The 22,954-nt window shown below is 39.6% G+C and overlaps 1 protein-coding gene across 2 annotated transcripts in view; it reads left to right on the top strand.

Annotated features, from left to right (window-relative positions):
* Positions 1–3,735, top strand: part of RASEF (RAS and EF-hand domain containing) — a 52,486-nt gene extending 48,751 nt beyond the window's left edge. For both annotated transcript variants that reach the window (XM_060235395.1, XM_060235394.1), the window contains one exon: positions 1,094–3,735. In XM_060235395.1, coding sequence (XP_060091378.1) covers positions 1,094–1,202 — 109 coding nt within the window. In that variant the 3' untranslated portion in view covers positions 1,203–3,735. The remainder of the gene's footprint in view (positions 1–1,093) is intronic.
* The last annotated feature ends 19,219 nt before the right edge of the window (positions 3,736–22,954 follow it).

Below are 22,954 nucleotides of genomic sequence, written 5' to 3'. Positions count from 1 at the left end.
AATGGGGATCCTTCTTGATCTTCTCATTCCCTTAGCCTTCCTTCGCAGTCAGCTGTCATTCTTAACTCACTCCTAACTGACACACTCAACTGTAGTATTCCATTTGATTCCTGTTACTCAAGGTTCTCAGACCAGGTCAAAACATTAACCATTTACTGTCCGTTATAGGCACATTGCCTTTTATGTCAATTAACTTGTTTCCTTTTGGCATCTCACTAATTTCTTCTAATCTGGGGTAGTGGAGCTTGTTTTCCAGAATTCAAAACTGTTCCCTCCCTGCAGTCTGCAGTCCTAAAATGTGTTATGCTTATGAGTGAAACATACAACAACTAGTACTGGGACGGGGAGGGATGGTGGCTCAGTGGTAGAGCATCTGCTTGGGAAGCAGAAGGTCCCAGGTTCCATCCCTGGCATCTCCAAAAAAGGATCCAGGCAAATAGGTGTGAAAAACCTCAGCTTGAGACCCTGGAGAGCTGCTGCCAGTCTGAGAAGACAATACTGACTTTGATGGACCAAGGGTCTAATTCAGTATAAGGCAGCTTCATATGTTCAACTGGGACAAAAAAATTAAATACAACGAAGTGCAAGAGTGCAGACAAATCTAAAACAGATTAGTTGGTTGTTTATATCCCTTGATCATTTGGTCAATGAGTCATACAGAACACAATCCACTGAGAAATTCTGTTGTGCAGCTTCCATTAAACTTCAGTATAACTCATGTAGTGCACGTTTTCCCTATAGGTTGTATTCTTGGAAAAAACACTGCAAAATGTATTATTTATTTATTTACAGAAGTTTATGCTGCCTTTTCAGAGACCTACTCAAAGCAGCTTATGTCTAAAATGTGGATTTATACTGTGGCAGATGTGGATGTTTACTGTGCACAGTTATAGCATGATTGGCCATATTCTTCTGTGGTGGTATTGTGACTCTGTGGCTTGCTTAATGACTATAAATAATGTAGCATTAGCTCAGGGAACCTGATGCTGGGCTGGTCCAAGATGCTCACTTTGCTTTTTATTCAAACCTCACAATAGGCAGTAGATTTCTGCTTTGATATTGCTCTGTTTAATCATGGCTAATTGTTTTATAGAGAAGTGCGGAAAAGAAGCAATAGTGAAGATGACGACAGGTCTGTAACCGACTTGACAGGGACAACAACAAAGAGGTCAGCGCTCACCAAAAATTGCTGCAATGTTTAGATGAACAAGATTTTTTTTTTTGCCCCAAAAGGAACACACTTTGTGGTCTAAAACAATCCGAGGAAAAAAATGAAGGATAGTTTATGCTAGAGCGTTTGTGGAGGAGAGAGAGGGAGTCATCGTACAGTGGCCTGGTCCATCAGGCTGCTCAGCAACTTCACGGTTCCTGGAATAATGCTGAGGTAAACCAAGTCACGAAGAAGTAGATCTCCAGTTCAGCAGCATCAAAAATCACTTGCTGAATGTAGGTCCACTCTGCTTCAAACCATATGTGCCTTTTTTGCACTGACTTGCTTGGCAAAGAATTAAATACATTTTTCTTCTTGGTGTCACTTTAGTAGTAAATACTAAACTATAAACATGGAAATTCTGCTTCCTCTTCCATAGCTGGAATACATTGTCACATCTTCAAGGAATTTGACTGTCAACCTGAAACTCATACCATTCTTGGAAGAGTTGCTGAAATTTCTGAATTTCTCTGTTCCATGTCGTGCCAAAATCATGGGAGACACAATGGCAGCTGCAATCGAGGAGTTGAATCTAAATGGAAAAGGAAAATGTGGCGCTGTTCAAAGCCAAACTTTTGCCTCTCCAAAGAGCAGCTGTCCAGTACAGAATCATATGATTGGCTTTGTTTAGCCTGGGAAAAATAAGCAGTGCAAGTTTGTTACTTTTGTTTGAAGCTGTACATATTAGTTAATGGGATGAATAAGAGAGGCCTAAATCTCACTGAGGTTCTAACCCAGGGTCCAGGCTTTTCCATTATAGCTTGCAGGTAAGAGCTTATATGATAAAATATTCAGTGAGAAAAAGGTTCATCTACACAGAAAACGAGAATCTTAGGCAAAAGGATAATATAGAACTTTTGCCTGTGATATGTAGTCTTCTGTGTGGACAGATGCTAGTTTTCTCTTATAAAGATGAGTCCTTGCCTTCAGTCTGAAGTGGCCTTGCCCATGGGTTTATTGCCTCAATGAAAACTATGTCTTTATGCAATGGAGCTAAACCAGCAATGGCCTATAGTTCTGTCTAATTAACCCAAGGATTCTTAAACTGTGTCATCATCAGCTGATGTCTATCTTGCTCTGACAAAACAGCTCATTTGGAAGTACCTTTGTGCTAGTCGTAGTTTAAACAAGCCAAAGAAAAACTACAAGGTTTTAAGAAGAGAGGGGTTAATGGGAAATAAAATAACTGCAAAGAAGACCTCTCCCCCCCAAAAAAATTCTTAAATGAGATCTGAAATTTGCCATACTAGCAAATATGGAATGCGAAAGACAACTCATGAAACACCACAAACCTTAACACTGGGGTGTTGAAAGCCACTAAACCAGCCAAAAACATTTAAAAGTTTAGGTGCATTGGTAGATGAAGCTTGTGTAATCAAACCAACACAAATGATCATTTCAGTAAGCTAAGCCCACGTGGCTTGCAGAATATTTCCTCTTTAAAAATACATACATATGTAAACATAACAAATCAGCCATCAGTCCAAAGCTGCCATATTTCATGGTTTGGTGTGTTATTGCTTGCTATTTTAAATATTATCTTGAAGCATCAGTAGATGAAAGGCTAAGGTATTAATGAATCCAGATCTTGTTTGAAACAAAATATTGTATTTTTAATAGTTCTGGTCTGAGACTTTTTGAAGCATGTACTTAATTTTTGAATATCCAATGCAATCTTACTGGGTTGAGTGTGTGTGTGTGATATATATAATATATACAGGCTTTGCTTTTGAACCTCACAGTGCTAGCCTGAATCAGGACTAATTTAATAGAGTTTAGAGTTCTTCTGGTAATTTGTTTTAAAGTTTTCACAATATCAAAGCACTTAATTGTGTGAGAGGAAGAAAGATATAAATACCTGGCTTGATTTTTACCATCGTTGCAGTCAACAAACATTAAATTAACATAATTGCACTTTTGATGTCATTAAGTCCAAGTGATCCTTTGTGGATGTGGAGTTCCCAAGAGCTCCTCTGTTCATATCCATGGTATGAGCAGTTTCATGTGTACAGTGAGGGTTGATTTATGAGGCTTTCTGCATCCATTCAAGTAAATGGGGAAGCCAGTTTATGCTGGAAGTTCATGTACACATCAGAGGGAACATGTGTCAAACTCTGGGATTGGAACACATGGCACCAAACAGATCCCGCATGTATTTCTGCCAGTATGAGTGGCTGTTAGAGAGCAGCCCATTTGTAAGAATATTTCTTTTTTGATTTAAGTACAAGCTAAGTGGTCTTTTTATTTATTTAGTGGCCATGTTACCTTTATACATGTGTATTTATTTTCAAAGGGAGATGTATGTTTTTTTTCTGAGAAAATCTGTACATAAGATTATTTTTATGCATTTAACAGATTATTTTTGTCCCTTATTGCCTTTATCTTTTAAAATAGTATCACTTTTTTGTGTTTTTACTATATAATCTCATGTGCTTTGGTAGTCATCAGGTATATCCTGGTATTAGTTTGTGTGCCAAAATATGCTCCATAAAATATCTTAGAAATAAAATTACATGTATAAAGCACATGAGTGGATGTTGTACTTATTGAAAACTTCAGTTTGACAGTATTTCTAATACTGCAATGCCTTGTCCTTGCTCCCCCACTCTCTGCCTTTCTGTCAGTACTGAAGTTCTGGTGGCCCACCTTATTTATTGCTACTTTATTTATAACCTTCCTTTATCCCTAGCAGAGACCTAAAGTGGCTCACATCCTTTTCTCCGCCTGTATTCTGCCTTCTCAACAACCCTGTGAGATAGGTTAGTCAGAGTGTGTGACTGGCCCAAAGTCATCCATCAAGCTACCATGGCAGAATAGAGATTCAAATCTGGGTCTAACACTCTAACCATGACATTACACTGACTCTGTTGTGGCTCAGCAACCCACTTCTTCCCTCACATCCAGGCCTGTAGCTACAAGGGGGCCTGTGGGGGCACAGCCCCCTGACTTCTGGGTGAGGCCCCCTGACTGGACGCCCCAACCAGACCCCAGGGCCTCTGCCATAGCTCTGGGGCCTGCCACTGGCTCCACAAGCAATTTGGCCGGCCGGGTGCAGAAGCAGTCTCAGCCTCCCCCTGGAGTTAAAGGGCCAGCAGATCAGCTGTTTTGCGGGCCCTTTAACTCCAGGGGGGAGATGGGGGCTGCTTTTGCTGCGGTTCCACCAATGAAGGAAGGGAGGGTTGTGACCAGAATGACAGAGAGGGAAAAGAAGGGTATTCTCTTCTCTCCCTGCTGCTCTTGCAGCTGCCCTCCCTTCCTCGCCATTAAAATAGCTGTGCTGGGGGGGGGGGCAAAAGCAGCTGCCCACCTCCCTCCCAGTTAAAGGACCCAATGATCAGCTGTTTTGCGGGCCCTTTAACTAGCAGGGGGGCTGGGGCTGCTTCTGCTTCCACCCCACGCTATTTTAATGGCAGGGAAAGAAGGGAGGGTGTTGGCGAGGGGCAGGCAAGGAAGAGCTTCCCTTCCCTCCCCTCCCTGCTATTTTTCCCACCATAATCTTCCCTTCCTTCGCAGCCACTTGCCCCTTCCCCTCCCTCTCAGCTCCGATCGCCACTGCTTCTCCTCGCCCCTTTCCCTCCCACCCAGCCCCGATAGCCACTGCTTCTCCTCACCCCTTCCCCTCCCACCCAGCCCTGATTGCCACTGCTTCTCTCCCCTTCCCCTCCCACCCAGCCCCCATTGCAGCCACTTCTCCTGCCCCTTCCCCTCCCTCCTAGCCCCGATCGCCACTGCTTCTCCTGTCCCTTCCCCTCCCTCCCAGCCCTGATTGCAGCCACTTCTCCTGCCCCTTCCCTTCCCTCCTAGCCCTGATCGCCACTGCTTCTCCTCTTCCCTTCCCCTCCCACCCAGCCCCGATTGCCACTGCTTCTTCTCGCCCCTTCCCCTCCCACCCAGCTCCGATCGCCACTGCTTCTCCTTGCCCCTTCCCCTCCCACCCAGCCCCATCGCAGCAGCTTCTCCTCGCTTCTTCCCCTCCCACCCAGCCCTGATCACAGACACTTGCTTGCCCCTTCCTCTCCCTCCCAGCCCTGATCGCAGCGGCTTCTCCTTGCCCCTTCCCCTCCCTCCCAGCCTCGATCATCACTGCTTCTCCTCGCCTCTGCTGCCTGCCTCTCCCCCCCCCAGTTCCCATGAGTACCGCCTACTCAGAGGGCTACTCATGAGTAGGCAGCAGATCCGGTGACTGGGGCGGGGCAGAGCTATACTGACTAGCCAGAAAGGCTAGGGCTGGCACTGCCTGTCACTAGAGGGAAGGTCGTGTGGGGCACAGGGGGGCATCAGAGTCCCCTGAAAAATGTATATGCCCCCCGACCTTCCAAATCCTGGCTACGGCCCTGCTCACGTCTGGTCTGTTGTGTTCCAGGTTCCATGGCTTAGCTGTGAACTGGGGGGGGGGGACCTGTTAAAGAACTGAAAGGAGTGGGGGGAGAAATGTGGTACTGAGTTCTTTCATGAGGGCAGAGCTCCTCTCTATTTGGCTGTCCAAACTGACTGCAGGCAAATTTTCCACATGGAAACGATGTCTACAGCCACACCACATTTCTTCTTTAAGCTAGATCTAAGGAGGTTTTTATTTGTTCTGGCATAAAGGGAAGAACCCCAAACATTGTTTTTGGAGTGAACACAATGGCATGTGAAAGGTCTAAGAAAAGCAGGGGCATCATATCTTTCTACATGGGGTAAAATCCCCATGTGGAATGGATCTGTATCGTTCTTTCAGTTTTCATGGTTCTGTGAAACTTGGATTACTCTGCTGCTATCTACTGTCTTGAAAGATTAACTAGCTCTTTTCAGTCATGTTTTCTGTTGGTTTACAATTGTTTCTTTGGTCAGCCTTGAGGCTCTGTAATTCTGCAACTGGCAGAATTCAGGTCACATGAACCTGGGCCTTTCTGCTCTTCTATGCTATGTAGTTTTCGCTGCCACTGACTTTGGTTTCTTGATTCTGAAATCCCATAGGCCTTTATTTATTTCTGGCAGCCTAGGTGTCCAAGGCCTTGCCCTGCAAATGCACTCTTGCCTGAGTTTGTATCTTTCATTCCCCATTCTCCAAGTGCCAGTCTGCAAAGCCTAAACGTTCACTGCTATGGAAATGCCATAATTGTCTGAATCTTGCTGAAATTGTGGTTAATAAAATATATCTAGGCAAAAGTTTACTCTTGTAAAAATTCAGGTTATCACCATACAGTGGGCTGGCTTAGTACATTCTGGATTGATGCTTCAGTTAGTTCCCATAGACTGGAAAGACTATAAAAATGTGGCTCTGAGTCCAGACTTTGTTCTGGGCTGTTTGGCTAACACCCCGCTGGTATGTGTAAGGGTCTTGTTCCTGCAGTCCAGGGACATTCCTTGTGCTTTCTAAAAGTATACACTGTTATCAGATATTGAGGCTGTTATATGCTATTGTATTTTGTATGGTTTTAAAGAATTAATAAACAGTTTGAGTTTTAAGTTATTGTTCTTTCTGGTCCTTTTCTTCTGGAGGCCTAAGTAGCCTCTCTCCATTCATCCATTGAAATGAACCCCACGGGATTTGGGATATTCCCCAACAGCAACTGCCATGGGAACTGTGGTAGGCCCTTCCTTTACTCTGACTTAATTTTGCACAGAGACCCAAAGAACAGTACATAGTGAAAGAAGAATGCCTGCTTCGTTGCTGTACTTGGGATTTGGCATATACAGAGATTTTAGGAGTAGACGGATTTTATTCCTGATTTAGCACTGCATTTTGGATGTGCTTTGGATATCTAGAGCACAGCATGAAGCCAGAGACAATATCTCCTCCAAGTTCCAGACTTGGGGGTGGTTGGGGAGTAGCATAAATCTTTAATCTCATGTGATACTGGGTTGAGATTTTGACCCCCTGTTCTCTGTGCATGCCAACAAACGTGAAGAAAGAGGAGGGACAGCAGCAACCACCACATGCAGCAGTTGGCTATCAAAGCAAAACACAATCTGTGGGCTCTTAAGCCTGGAATCGCCTCAGCTTCTAAAATCTGCCCCTTTAAAATTCATTTTACCACATAATAGATATTCTGCCACTTTTATTTTATGCACTTGTAGCTTCCACAGAACATCAGACTTACATTGCATGTGATAGAACTCTTGTTACTTTATAGTGTGTACAAGCATAAAAGAACCCACGCTGGATCAGGTCAGTGGCCCATCCAGTCCAACACTCTGTGTCACAAACAATCAGGAGGTTCCATCAGGAGGTCCACCAGTGGGCCCAGGACTTGAGAAGCCCTCCCACTGTTGCCCCCAACACTAATACAGAGTATCACTGTCCAGATATAGTGCTCCATCTATACCTTGTGGCTAATAGCCATTTATGGACCTCCATATGTTTATCTAATCCCCTCTTTAAAGCTGTTTACTGCCACCACTTTCTATGACAGTGAATTCCACGTGTCAATTACTCTTTGAATAAAGAACTTGCTTTCATCTGTTCAAAGCCTACTGCTCATTAATTTTATTGCATACCCATGAGTTCTTGTATCATGAGAAAGAGAGAAAAGTACTTATTCAGCCTTTTCTATCCCATGCATAATTTTGTAAACCTCTATCATGTCACCCCTTTGTCATCATTTTTCCAAGCGACAGAGCCCTTAACCTCTTTAACCTTGCTTCATGGGAAAAGTGTTCCATCCCCTTAACGGTTTTTGTCGCCCTCTTCTGCAGTTTCTCCAATACTATAATATCTTTTTTGAGGTGTTGTGACCAGAACTGTACACAGTATTCTCAATGAGGCTGTACCATTGACTTATACAGGGGCATTATGATACTGGCTAAATTGTTTTAAGTTCCCTTCCTAATAATCTGCAGTGGAGAGTTTGCCTTTTTTATTGCTGTCATATACTGAGTTGACATTTTCAGTGCATTATCTACCATGACCACCAAACTCTCTCCTGGTCAGACTCTGTCAGTTCAGACCCCTATCATTGCATATTTATAGTTAGGAATTTTTTTTTTGCTCCAATGTGCATTATTTTGCACTTCCCCACATTGAACCTCATTTGCCATATTGATACCCACTTGCCCAGCCTCGACAGATCCCTCTGGAGTGCCTCACAATTGTCTCTGGTTTTCACTACCCTGAACAACTTAGTGTCATCTGCAAACTTAGGCCACTTCATTGCCTACTCCCAACTCCAAATCATTAATAAACAAAAGGTGTGATTAATCGTGGGTTTTGAGTGTAGATAGCTCCTTACTGAAACATTTGTATGGAATGATCTCAAGGGGCATTTCATATAATCACCATTTTTTCTTACATAGAGATGTATTCCATATAATTCATAACATCTCAGGTGGACCTGAGATTATATAGTTTACACATTGAACTATGGGACAGGCTATTGGCTGAAATCCTTGATGGGTGATTTAATGGGAAGATGTTTAAGGCAACTCATGGTGTGATCCTAAGAACAGTTTCCTAAGAACACATTGAGTAAATATCACTAGGATTCTGTGTAAACCTATTCAGGATTGCATATGTGCATGTGTATTCAGCAAAAAGGTCAATGAACTTCACTGAGACTTTCCAGATAAGTTCATAAAAGTTTTTATTCTCAGATCTTTCTTATGTAGTGGACAGTCACTTCTGCTATATATTGTGAAAAATTTGCTGCTGTATATAGTCTGTGGGTTTGGTAGTGTAGCTATTCTTGGCTGGATCCAGGGCTTTTTTTGTAGCAGGAACTCTTTTGCATATTAGGCCATCCCCCACCCCCTGCCGTAGCTAATCCTCCAAGACAGGATTTCCTGAACTTTTATTTCCCCATGGCCTGATTATTTTTGCACTTCTCCTTCGTGGCCCACTAAAATTCTGGGGTGGAGCCGGGAGACTTTGGATGTGGAGCTGGGAGACAGGAATTATGTCATTTCCTGTGGTGTCACTTCCAGGTAAAGGGCCAAGTGATGTCACTTCCAGGGTACACTGAATCAAAACTCTACCTCTTCCTGTAATGTCACTTCCAGGGCACTCCCCCAAAGCTGCCTCTTCTTCTGAAGTAACTTTGTTTTTGGGAAAATCTCTCTGAAACTCATGCTGAGGCAAAATGGGTGTGGGAAGTGGGCAGTCTGCAACTTTTTCATACATTCCCAGGGTCCTCTCTTTCTACCTACATGCACCTATCTGTGTGTTTTTTTCCAGCTTGCAAGCACCCCTAATGCCCATGTTTAATTGCCTGCACCACCTACCCACCTCTTCCTCAACAGCACTGGTCAGTGTATGCAGTTGGGAGTGCTGTTGCCATTGCCATCGAGAATGCCAGCACTGTGTACCACCCACACTGGGCCCTGGCAACTGCTCTACTTTAAAATATGCTGACACATTTAGTAGGCCCTTCCTTCAGCTGCTACTACTGGAACCCTGCCTCAAGCTACAACCAAGCTTGCTTGGTTTCAAGAAAATCTTTTGACAGCTATTTTTCCTTGGCTGAAACACTGGAAAATATCTGTGAAAGGTAGCAGAGAATTGTACTGCAGTTAATTAATTTCAAGTTATATGAAGTTCATACAAGCTTTTCTGCAGTTATCCCAAAAAGGATACTTATGAGGGACTTGCAGCTTTTTACTGGCCGTGCCTTTAAAAGCAACATGTTCTGCAGATATTTAGCCAGTGAACTTCTTTCATCCTTTTAAATATCTACAGGAGGAGTTTAATTTTTATGTCAGACATCTGTTAAAAGCAGGACCAGTAAAATGGTGCCAAGTTCATAGTACCATCACGTCCATTACTGCTGTATATCTCCAATAATCTCTTTCTGCCCCACACCTCTCATTCACTCACACAGAAATCTCATAGAAAGGCCAGCTGGCTACAACTGGGGGTGCCAACTTTTCATTGGCAGAGCTCCTATGTCTGCTATGTCTGCAACAACAGTATGATGAACAGAAAAGTTTCATCCAGTAAAAATGGAAGGAAAGAAAGAGAAAGGGAAAGTCAGGGAAAGAATGACATGGAAGGAAAGGAAAATAAAGACATGGAAAGAAATAACATAAGAACATAAGAGAAGCTATGTTGGATCAGGCCAGTGGACCATCCAGTCCAAAAATTCTCTCACACTGTGCCCAAAAAGCATCAGAATGTCCACCAATGGGGCCAGGACACTAGAAGCCTTCCCACTGTTGCTCCCCCCCAGCACCAAGAATACAGACAGAGCATCACTTGCAGGGAAAGAAAGAAGGGTGGACAAAGGGAAAAAAAGCCTTATCACCATCAGATGACCCCAGCCAGCAACAATTCTGCCCAGGAGTCGTTTGGTTAAAAAAAAAAGCTGGAATGCCCACTCCCCCCCCTCCCGGCTGAAAAAAACATCCCCTCCTTCTTTGCTGCCCCAGGCCTCCCCGGGGAAATCTCTCCAAAAGAACATACTGCAGGGCACATGAAAGCTCATGCCTTGAAGAACACTTCATGGGTCTAAAGTGCCAGTGGACTCCAGCTTTTCTCTCAAATACTGGGAGTGGGAAAAGGAAGGAGAGGCAGCCCAGCTCCTCTCTGCACAACACAGAGACAGGGGATGGATGTAAACAGAGCAGAGCTCAAGTTTTGAAGCCTGTGTCAGGCTTCAAACCCAGCTCCTCTCTGCACATCATAGAGATGTTGGGGGATGGAAGGAAGCAAAATGGAACTCAGGCTTTGAAGCCTGTGTCAGTCTTCAAGCCTAGCTTTTCTCTGCACAACAGAGAGATGTTGGGGGATGGAAGGAAGCAAAACGGAGCTCAGGCTTTGAAGCCTGTGTCAGTCTCGCTTTTTTCTGCACAACAGAGAGACAGAGGAAGGAAGAAAGCAGAGCAGAGGTCATGCTTTGCTGGGGGCAGGGCTAGCTTTAGCTTTTCTTGTGACCCGGTATTGAGGCTTCAGTGGACCAGTACATGATTCTGCAATGGGAAACGCTGCTCCAAGAGCTTACAGTAGGCCCTATAATAAGAACCCTGTAAGCTCTTGGAGGATTGGCTACATCAGGGATGCGTGGCCTAATATGCAAAGGAGTTCCTGCTATAAAAATAAGCCCTGGCTGGATCCAAAGTACGGCTTATGAAGTGCTGTTCTTTGGAAGGAACTTTCCTGTTCTGGGGGTTGAGACTCCATCACGGGTCACTACTGGGGGTGTCGACCATGGGAATCAGCATAATTCCTCTTCCAAGCTACCCTGCAGAAGTGTCTTTCAGGAAGAAAGAGGTATTTGAAGCTAACCTTTTGCTACTATTTTTCTACACAGGCACGTAGAATATGAAGGAAAAGACCTCAGCAACCTTTGGTACAGATCTGTGCTCTTTACTATCTGGGTTCTGTGCAAGTGATATAAAAATGCCAACCAATCTCTTACTAAAATGTGGATCCCCTTTAACATAAAGACCTTTTGGATGCTTTTTAGAGGATAGTGTGGATAATGTACCCTGTTAAGAAGGCCAAAAGAAATAAATTGTGCATTCCTCAAAGACTTTATGGATCATTTGAGCAGTATGGGCTTCCCTCCCCTCCTGAACAACTGTGTGCTTTGAACAACTGAGGAACATGAATAATTTGAAGAGTGAAGTGCTTTGATGGGCATGAAATCTGTGCTTCTTAAGGGGGGAACACGGATCATTTGATATATGTGCACACTGACAGAAAAGGTTTTCTTCCTGTTTAAAAATAAAATAAGGTCTGCATATTGAGTGTGTTTAGAAGCATGTTTACAAGTAATGGACTACTGGGATGGACAGCTTCTTGTTTAAATTGGCACTCCCACAGAGCATGCTAGCAAATTGAGATTTTGAGGCTGTTCAGAATGGAGTGTGACACTTGCTGTGCATGGAACAGATAGGCAACTTCAGTTTGTGAATTATTTTTGCTGGTAATCCAGAGGAGGTACATTGCTTAAAAGCAATGTAGTAGACTTATTATTTACTGTAAGTGTGTATGTGAAGGTTCTGTGATGATTCATTAGAAACTTAATGGTGACCAAGGCTGCATCTACACTTCATTGGCTGTTGTACTATCATGTTACAGCAATCATTTTGCAACTGAAGTTCCTTGTGTGAACAAGACAATCCAGTTGCAAATGATCATTATAGCACAATATTCAATATTGTGTAGACGCAGCCCATGGTGCCATTAAAAGCAGTGGACCTTGTTTAATTGATTGAATTGGGTTTAATTCCTTAATACATTTGAGCCAATAAGTGGAAAGAATACATGCCACAAACTAAGCTTGTAATCTGTTCCTTCTTTCGAGGAACTATTTCCTTATTCAGAAATATTCATGGAAAAGGAGTGCCACGGCTGCAAAGAACAACTGAAATATAGTAATGAAGCATCTGGTGCACACCTAATACATAATTTTCTTAGGATCACACAATGTGTTTTTTGCTTTGGAGCTCTTCAGGTGGCGGCGCTGTGATTTTCAGCATCATCCAAAGGTACCACCTCATTTGGTGTTTTTTGAGAAGGATTGCATTGAAAGGGTGGGGGAGAAAATGTCTGTTCCATTTGAGGGCAATGTTCTGTTTCTACATCTCTTGTGGTAGTAGTGTAGGGCCACATCTAATCTGTAAGGCAGCATCAAGTGGACTACCTTATCCCTGATTGCAGGCAGTTCCTTGTGTGATCAGACAATGAAGCAGGAAATGCGGGCATGAAAGGAGATATCAAGGTTGAACTGGGGGCCTTCTGCATGCCAAAGCAGTGGCTCTCACAGCTCCTAAAATATTTACCTAAAATAATTTTAAAAGGTCTTTCAAAATCCTTTTCAGTAGGTAGAAAGTGACCATCATGCTACTAGTTGAGACTGGGAGAGAAGCCTTCCATTTTCTTAAATATTTAAACTTTTGAAAGTCATCAAAGTAGATGCCAAAATAAAAAAAAGTTGGGATATGGCAAGATCTAAATTTCAGCCATTATAGGTTAACACATTTGTTATGATTGTAGCAAATACCTGACCTGGAAGTACAATCTGGCTTAGAGCCAATCATGTGTGTTAATTGGTTTTAATTTTGCAGCATTTTTGGTTGGCTAATGTGTTAGTTTCTTCCTGTCAAGATTGCAGAAAAGAGGTTAATTGCCTATTAGCCTCACAACCAACCTTGCTATCTGTTTGTACTTGTTACCTGTTGCAGCAGCTCCTTTCCCCAAGCTTTATGTAAGCCTACCTTCTAGAATAAATATGTAATTGTTATTTTTTTTAGTTTAAAAGTTTTATTAGTTTCAAGGGAATAGGGAATAGGAAGGGATGAGAAATAAAGATTACAAATCATCTTAATCTGCATGGAGAATATTTTCAAAGAATAAAAGTCTACATCTGCAATACTTTCTTAAAATACATAAATTATCACATATTGTTGTCTCTAAACTGTGTATCATCAACATTTCGATATTTTATATTATAAATCTTTTTTGTTAAAATATCTATTAAATTTGACATTTCCAGTAAAAGCAATCTTGTAATACAGAATACAGGGAAAAGGAGATATGAGTTCACATCAGAGAATCTTAAGAGTCTTGACTATCTAGCCAGGCATAACATTTCAACCAATATTTTCTTGCTTCTTTCTTAGATTTACCAGCCAACAGTTGGGATAAAAAGTCCAGCTCTGCTGTTTCCAGAATTTTTCCTACCAAGTCCATTCTCATGGGGATTTTCTGAGATTTCCATCTCTGCGCCAAGAGAATCCTGGCTGCTGTATTGAAATGCGCCAACAAATGTCTAATTTCTTTGGGATAGTCCTCAGGAAATATATTCAATAAAAATAGTTTTATTTTGAATTGAATCTGTGTTTTCATAATCTGTAGTAATTTGTGAGCCATTTTCCAGAAGTCCTTCATCATCTCACATGTTCACCACATATGATAAAAAGAACCCACCTGTTTAGCACATTTCCAACATTTGTTAGACATATTAGTATACATCTTGCACAATTTCTGTGGAGTCAAGTACCATCTATAAAACATCTTAAACAAGTTTTCTTTAAAAGTTACTGACCTAGTTAATTTAATATTGAACTTCCACAATCTCTCCCATTCTTTTAATGTAATGTTATGACTCATTTTTTTCGCCCATTGGACCATACAATCTTTTACAACTTCATCTTGCGTCTTCATCTGTAGTAGGTATGCATATAGTTTAGAGATTAGCTTTTCTTGAGGGCCTAGGAAAATTTTATCAAATGGGTATTGTTCTGTGTTAAAGCATATCGTCTTGTCTTTGACATACCTAGATTCAACTTGCATTCTCAACCACCAATTCATTTTAATGTCCATGTTTTCCAACTCCTCTCTGGTTTTCAGTTGATTGTCTTTTCCCAACAGGTCATCATATCTATAACACTGGTTAGGTTTTAAAAGATTTGGATGAGTAAATGCTTCCACTGGACCATCTTGGAATTTTTCTCGTAAATTCTCATTTTTAACCATGACCATGTATGATACAAAGATTTCCAAAACCAATGGTTCTTAAAATAAGAATGTCCTTCACGTCTTTGATACCATAAATACGCATGCCAGCCCAGAGTGAGATCATGTCCCTCTAACAGCAGTTGCCTCTTGACATTCAATAGTATCTAGTCTCTTACCCACAGGAGCACAGAAGCTTTATAGTACAATTGCCAGTCTGGGATACCCATACCTGCTCTCAGTTTAGAGTCTTGCAATATCTTTAGTTTGATTCTAGGTTTTTATCTTGAAAATATACTTAGAGACCATCTTTTTCAATTCTTGAAAAAACCCACTATTTAAAAATACTGGAATAGTTTGAAATAAAAATAATAATCTTGGGAGGATATTCATCTTTATTGGGGCTATTCTTCCCATTAAGGATAAATTTAAATCATGTCATTTTTCCAAGTCTTTTTAAATTTCTTTTAAGAAGTTTATCATAATTGTCCATTTTTAAACTGCTGCACTTATTTGAGATAAGTAAACCTAGATATTTGATTCTTTTCTCATACAAAAACCCTGATTTTTGTTGAAGAGATTGGATTTGTTCCATCGTCATATTCTTTGTCAAAAATTTTGTTTTGTGGTAATTGATCTTCAGTCCTGCCCAGAAACCAAATTGAGTGATCTTGTTTATAAGACAGTCTATTGAGTCTATTGGTTGCTCTAATATAAAAACTAGATAATCTGCAAAAGATCTCAGTTTGTATTGTTCATCTTTTATCACCGCTCCCTTGATACTTGTGCCTTCTCTTATCTGGTTATTCAATATCTCTAAAGATAAAATAAAAAGTAGTGGTGTCAGTGGACAGCCTTGTCTTGTATCCTTTTGAATATTAATTGGTTCTGTTAATTCACCATTCACTGTCACCCTTGCTCTTTGAAGAGAGTATATTGCTTCTACTGCTCTCAAAAAAAATTCACCATATTCCATACCTTTCAGTTGCTGAAACATAAATTGCCAACAAACATTATCGAAGGCCTTTTCAGCATCCAAGCAAATTAGTGCCAGTTGTTTCTCTGGATGAGTCTCATAATATTCCAAGATATTACAAACTATTCTGACATCTTTCAAGTATCTTCTAGGAAGGAATCCAGCCTGGTCTTGATGTATTGTAGACTGTAAAACTTTCTTCAGACATTGTGCCAATATTGCAGCAAAGATTTTATAATCCACATTTAAAAGAGAGATTGGACGATAGTTTTTTATATCTTTCAAGTCTGCACCTTCTTTTAGGATTAAGGATATTGTAGCTTCTTGCCAAGAAACTGGTATTTGGCCTTCATCTTGAATCTTTTCAAGGAGATGCTTAAATGGTAACTGTAAAGACTCCTTATAAGCTTTGTAGAATTCTGCAAGCAGTCCATCTGGACCCGGGGCTTTACCATTCTTTGAGATGCCATTACGTCTCTAAGTTCACTTATTGTTATTGGTTCATTTAAATTTTTTTGCTGTTCTTCTGTAAATTTGTTAAGTTTGTTTTGGTTAATGTAATCTTCCAAATCTGTCTTGTGAACTTGTTTATCTTCATATCATTTTTTGTATAATTGTTCCACGATTTGACATATCTCCTGTTTTTGAGCTTTCTCTTTATTATTCTCATCTTTCAAGACTGATGTTATTCTTTTGGTGTTCTCTTTTCTCATCCTATAGGCCAACCACCTTCCAGGCTTATTGGCATGCTCAAAAATTTTTTGTCTGGCATATCTCAATTTTATCTCCATTTCCTCTATGAGTAACAAGTTCAATTGATGTTGTGTTTCTTTCACCTTATTTTGGAACTCCTGTCTTGGCGGTTGTGTTTTTAAGTTCTTTTCAGCTTCTCCAGCTTGAGACATTAGTTCTTAAAAATTTTCAGTTCTTTCTTTCTTTTTCTTGGCACTATATCTAATTGTGAGGCCCCTAAAGTATGCTTTAGCAGTATCCCAAACTACTTGCATCTTTACATCTTGTGTTATGTTCTTTTTGAAAAAGGATTCCATTTCAACCTTAGATTTCTTAAGAAAATCTTTATCTTTTAAAATTGAGGTATTTAACCTCCATTATCTTCTCATTCGTGTACTTTTGAACTTTATCGTTACAGGACTATGATCTGATATGACTCTTGTTTGAATTTCTGTCTCAACTAAATCTTTGACCAAATTTGTAGAGAGCCAACACATATCAATTCTTGACCAAGTTTGGTGACTAGGAGAGTAATAGGTAAAGTCCTTCAAATTTGGGTATCTTGTTCTCCATACATCAACCAAATCCAATTCTTCTGCTAGCTTCCAAAACCTATTGGCAATTGAAGACTTTTACTTTTAATCTGTTTATGTGTTTTTTTGTCCAGTTGTCTATCAGAAACTGCATTATTTTTATTTTTATCCATGGATTCTTTGCCATGTATAGGGTATTTTTCTTTCTCTCAGGAAGCCTGTTAGTTATTCTCTCCTGTTTTGTCTCACTGACCATGGTACCTCTCTTAAAATTTTCACCATATTTACAGCTATAATCATAGGTTTGTCTCTTGCTTGCTTCAAAATGTCATCTCTGGTCCTCTTATAAACTTCAAGTGAACTTCACTGGGTAGTTTGTTCCGTCTCGTGAAGCTTGATGGCACTCATCTAACTTGATCAAACTCTTCTTTCATACTTTGAGGAGTCACCTGTAGAAATTCAGCCAAGGCTTCACTTAGTATTTTCTGCAAATCTTCAGTTTTGGTATGTTTTGGAACCTCAACATATAGGCAGCTCTGTCTATTTTCAACTGCAAGAGTCTGGAATCATGTATGTTCTGTTCTTTTCCCAATTGTTCCACCTTTTGTGTATTATCTGTCACCTGGGCATCTAATACTTTTAAGGCTTTATTGGTCTCTGCTGTCTGTTTTCTTTTTTCCAGAAGCTCTTGTTTGATCTCTGCCATCTGTTCTCCAATATTATCTACCTTACTAGTCAATTGTGCTATGGCAGTTAGTAGAGTATTTTGCATCTCTTTCATATCTCCCTGCATGGTCGTAAATTTCCCTGGCCCAGATGCGGAGCTGGGTGAAGGTATTGGTGGTTTTCCTTCTCGAATTTCTTTTTTCTTTTTTTACTGTTTCTTTAAAGCCAATCGCAGCTTTATTTTCCATTCTTATTAAAGTAAATGCACTCACAGTCACCTGATCAGTATTCTGCCTCTTCGAGGTTTGTTTTGGAACTCAATATTCCTGTTTATAACAGATAAGCTAATCTCTGCCAGGCAGTGCCATTATTATGGAATGATTTTAAAAGGAAAACAGCCTTCTAGCTTCCATCAACAATTTGCCATACCCAAAACAATAATAAAACTAGTGATAAACAGAGGCCTTTTAGTACAACACCCTCAGTTCCACTTAGCCAAAACTCACTAGAACAGAAACAATTCACTATAACAGGTCTTCTGCCAATGATAGTTCAATTGAAATCCAAGTCACTACAGGATCATCTGACTACTTCAAGGTATAAATTTGTAATCCAGGACTGAATACCCTATTTATAATCCACAAGTGAGATCAAAAATTAAAACTTAAACAAATAACCCAAGAGAAAAACAAAAAACATAAGTTGGACCAGGCACTCCCAAAAAAACATAGTAGCAGAAAAAAGGAAGACTCCAAATTTGGTAAATAAAAGGAGGAAAAATGGGAGAATAAATCCAAAGTCAAAAATATTCAAACCATATCTAAAATATTCAATCCATGGATAAAAATAAAAACAGAATTAAAGGGTTATATCCATAATATCCACCATCAGAGAATTATAATCCACTTTAGAAATTGGCACAGGTGTTCTTCCTTCAACCAACAATCATGTTATGTTTTATAATCCAGTATACAATGTCCCCTAATATTTAAGAGTCTAGTTGGAGCTCATATAAATTTATTCAGAGCACTTCAGCCTAAGCTTCAAGTTACTTCTTAAGCCAGCTGTCCTTCAGATCCATATATGCTTGCAAATAACTTTCCCAAAGTCAGATCTTTTTCCAGAAGGAGGTTTAAAACAAATCAATTAAGTTCAGCCATCAAGTCTCTTCTATGTTTAAGAATTAGTATGATTGTTCTCATGCAGGGATTATAAGCATCACCAGGATATGCAAAAACTTTTAGAAGCCTTGAAAGAGGAGAGAGAGTCCCCCCCATTCTTATCTTTGCCTCTATTTGAATTCCGCTTCAGCTCTCAGTTCTCCATTTTTCCTGTTTGCCAGAAACAATGCCTCAGAGATCAGCAAGAAGAAGAAAGAAAACTTACAGTCGTAATAGTGGAGATGCAGCTTGTCATTTGAGATGCAGAGTCGCTTGAGTCAGAAAAGGGAAAGGAAAAGTCTGGCAGTTGACCCTCGAGCCATTTAAAATGGCAATCAAGACAGCGAGGCTTGGAGCAAGCTGGGATCGAGGGGCAGCCACCTCCGCTGTCACTCCCCTTCAACCGCTCGAGCTCCCTGCCTTCCAGGACCTCTGCAGTCCTGGGTCCCAGAGTCGAGTTACCCCGTGTGGGGGACCCCTCTGCAGTCTGATTTAGAAGCGGCTCTGGACGCGCCGGTCCGAGCCACTCCTAAAGACACGTCACCGAAACTGGAAGTCCATAAATATGTAATTTTTGTTACTTTCTTAAAAACCATCCTGTATTTCCCTCTTCCTAATAGACTTAGATAAGGAGCTTCATTTGAAATAATGACCCATTGCCTCTGTGCCTTATTTACGCAACAAAAAAACAGGTTAATAGACCCTGTCAAGAAATTAAAGACAAAGAAATGCCACTCTTTCACTCACACAATTCAAGGAAATTGATATTTTCCTTTCAATCAATTTTTTTAAAAAGGGGGTGTTGTCCTACATCAAACTTTTCAAATGAAATGGTTTGTATTTTAAATGTTTCTTTAAAATTAATTTAAACAGAAAATGTTATCTATAATCTATGCAGAAGAGGAATATGAGTTTTTAAATATGAGGGATTAATTTGTTGTTCCTTTCTTCATGCCAGCGTTTGGTGAAATATGTGCATGTTCTCCCCAAGCCCAGCATAACCAGCCTGCAGCATGCATTTCAACAATAAGGTCAACTTCCGGGGTTGGAAAATGGCGAGCTGAGTTGCTTTCCCTAACGGGGGCAGGCTGGCACTTCTGTTCAGGGTTGTAAAAGGCAAATTAATGCCTTCTGCCTACATTTCTCAACTAGAGAATTGTCCAAGATATGCACAGATACTTTGAGAAGACTTACCTTGGCTGAAAGAGAGTCCCGAGGGGGGGGGGGGGCTCCATTGAGACTTTGGGGGGATCTCTGGAGAGAAGTTGCATATTCATCGTCTGCAGAAGTTTCCGGAGTCAACAATTTGGCATAAGCTCGACAGGATCCAAACCTTCTTTTACAATTTTAAACATATAATCTACAAAGGACTGGTGTTGATTTGGTTAAACTACGGAAAAAAGGTACTGATTGCTATCTCTTTATTCCGGGACTAATTAAAGTTAAACAAAACAAAAGTAAAAGGTGGGAGTTGGAAATACTGAAAGCCTGAAAGGAGAAGAAGATAAGGGGCTAAATTTGAACTTTGTAAACTTAAAAGACAGTGTTAAAAGAAGAAAGGAATTTATTGTTTAGTCTATCTGTGGTTGAGGAGGCAGCTCCGGAGTTCCAGATCTGCAACATTCACAGTCAACACAGGAAATACGTCAGATATCGTGAGATTTCTCTACCAATGAAACGAGATTTGAAGGCAAGAAAAGCAGGAAGTATTGGAGGAAGAAGAAGGAAGTCAACAAAGCAAACAGCCTACTCTAAGATTATAATACCAGAGAGAAACATTGGTGGCTGTTGTTGTTGGGAGGACTAAGTTTTAATATTATTTTTAAAATGATTGGAACATTAAAAATTGGTGGAGTTAACAGATTTGGCAATTAAAAATTACTACTGTTGGATAGTAGATAAGAAAAATTGAACTGGTAAAAGGGAAAAAAAGAATTTTTTTTTAAAGTGAAGCAAAAGTTGTGACTGCCATTTTGGGAGAAATAAAAACTTTAAATATTAATATCTGAGCCTGGGAGGCTCAGAGGACAACGAAATTGGGTGCATTGGAAAGGGCAAGTTTCACTTTATCAAACCTGATGGTTCAAATTTAATTTGGTGAGATCAAAATTTTTGATTTTTTTTTTACATGTCAGACCCAATACAAACTCGTGCTAGGTCTACTTCAATAGAGAAAATGCAAGCTCAATTAGATGCAATGGAAGCTAGGATAATGAAGGAGGTGAAAGAAATGATAACTGCCTCAAAAAAAAAGAAAAGAAATGATACTGAGGACTCAAAAAAAGAATTAAAAAAAGAAATAGAGAATCTCAGAAATGATACTGTGGTAATAACAAAGAAAGTACAAGAAGCAGAAGAGAGAGTGAAAACAGATGACTCCACCTTGTTAAAATTACAAGAAAAAGTGGCAATTCATGACTGCAAACTGATGGAAACTCAGATCCGTCTGAGAGGTGTAGCTGAAGATGAAGAATCAGACTTGAAAGAATACATAATAAAAATAATAGCAAGAATTTTTGGAGGAAGATCCTGAAGGGAATAGAAATATGTATGACTTTATGTATAGAGTAAATTCACTCTATGCAAAAAAGAACAAATCTGCCAAGAGATGTGGTCATAAGATTTATGACAAAAGAAATGGTGGGAAAAATCATGAATAAAAACTTTGAAAAGTCATTGACAATGGGAGGCATTAGAGTAAGAATTATGAAAGAACTGCCAAGACAAGTGTTAACTGACAGAAAGGCATATAAAAAATTGACAGAAAAACTATGTGACAATGGAATGAGGTATAGATGGATAATACCTGAAGGTTTGAGCTTTGAACTTCAAGGGAAAAGGATTACAATCACAAATTCACAGGAACTGCATAGATTTTATGAAGAAAATAAAGAATTTGTACCATATGAATTACAAATTGATATCTTGGAATGTAAATGGACTAAATTCACTACAAAAAAGAAAGGCAACGTTTCATTGGATTAAAAAAAAAAATTGTAATATAGTATGTTTGCAAGAAGTGCATATTAGACAAAAGGATTGCAAATTTTTATGGAATAAACAATTGGGACTAGAATTTTCTACATTGGCTGAACAGAAGAAGAGAGGAGTAGTCTTTTATATTAAACAAGAATTAGACCCGAAATTGGCATTTAAAGATAAAAATGGAAGATATATAGCGGTAGAAATTACTTTGAATGCCAAAAATGTTGTTTTTGGGACTTTATGCTCCAAATGGTGCTAAAGACATTTTCTTTTAAAATATTACACAACATCTTGATGAAGTGACCTATGAGCAAATTTTATTGATGGGGGACTTTAATGGAACAATTCAGAATACGATAGATAGATCTGGGAAGAAAAAAAATGATAAAGAAGGGAAATTGCCAAAGTCTTTTTTTGAATTGGTTAAACAGGAGAGTTTGGAAGATATATGGAGGAAGTTTAATCCTGAAGTACAGGCTATACCTTTTTTTCAGCCAGACATAGCTCTTTTTCTAGAATTGACATGTTGTGGGGTTCTAAAGATTTGGGACATAACAAAGAAAATAGAGATATTACCTAAAATAGGAGCTGATCATATCCCAATAATGTGGATTACAAAATTATCAAAAAAATCAAGAAGATGGAGATTAAATGAAGATTTATTGCAAAATAAAGAAATAGTGACATCTCTAGAAAATGAAACCAAAGCGTACTTCCAAGTAAATGACAGAGAGGATATAGAATTTCAGATGGTATAGGATGCCTAGAAGGCAGTAATGAGAGGATTATTAATAACATTGAATAATAAAGACAAGAGAGCAAAAGATAAACAGATGTTGGACATTCAAAATGAAATTAAGAGAAAAGAAGGTGAATTAAGGAAAAGGCCAGGAAAAAAGAAAATTATAAGGGAGATTACAATATTGCAAGCACAAATGAGACATCTGTTAAATAAAGAATTGGAATGGAATTTGAAAAAATTAAAACAGAAATCTTTTGAGGGAGCAAATAAACCTGGAAAATATTTGTTCCGGCAATTGAAGAAAAAGAGAGAAAGTAAAATTTTTAATAAAATTGTGGTTGATGGAAGAGAGATGGTAGATCAAGAAGGAATAAAGAGAATTTTTTAAATATTATGCTAAACTATTTAAAGGTGTTAAAGTAAAGAAGGAAAAGTTGGAAGCGTATTTGCAGAAGATTAAAATAGCACCCTTTACTGATTATATGGAAAAAGTTTTGAATGATCCAATTGAAAAAATAGAAATTGAAGTAGCGATTAATGCAATGAAAATTGGAAAGGCTCCTGGACCAGAT

The sequence above is a fragment of the Heteronotia binoei genome, chromosome 4 (assembly GCF_032191835.1).
Source record: "Heteronotia binoei isolate CCM8104 ecotype False Entrance Well chromosome 4, APGP_CSIRO_Hbin_v1, whole genome shotgun sequence".
Classification (NCBI taxonomy): domain Eukaryota; kingdom Metazoa; phylum Chordata; class Lepidosauria; order Squamata; family Gekkonidae; genus Heteronotia; species Heteronotia binoei.
This window is presented reverse-complemented; position numbering and strand designations above follow the sequence as displayed.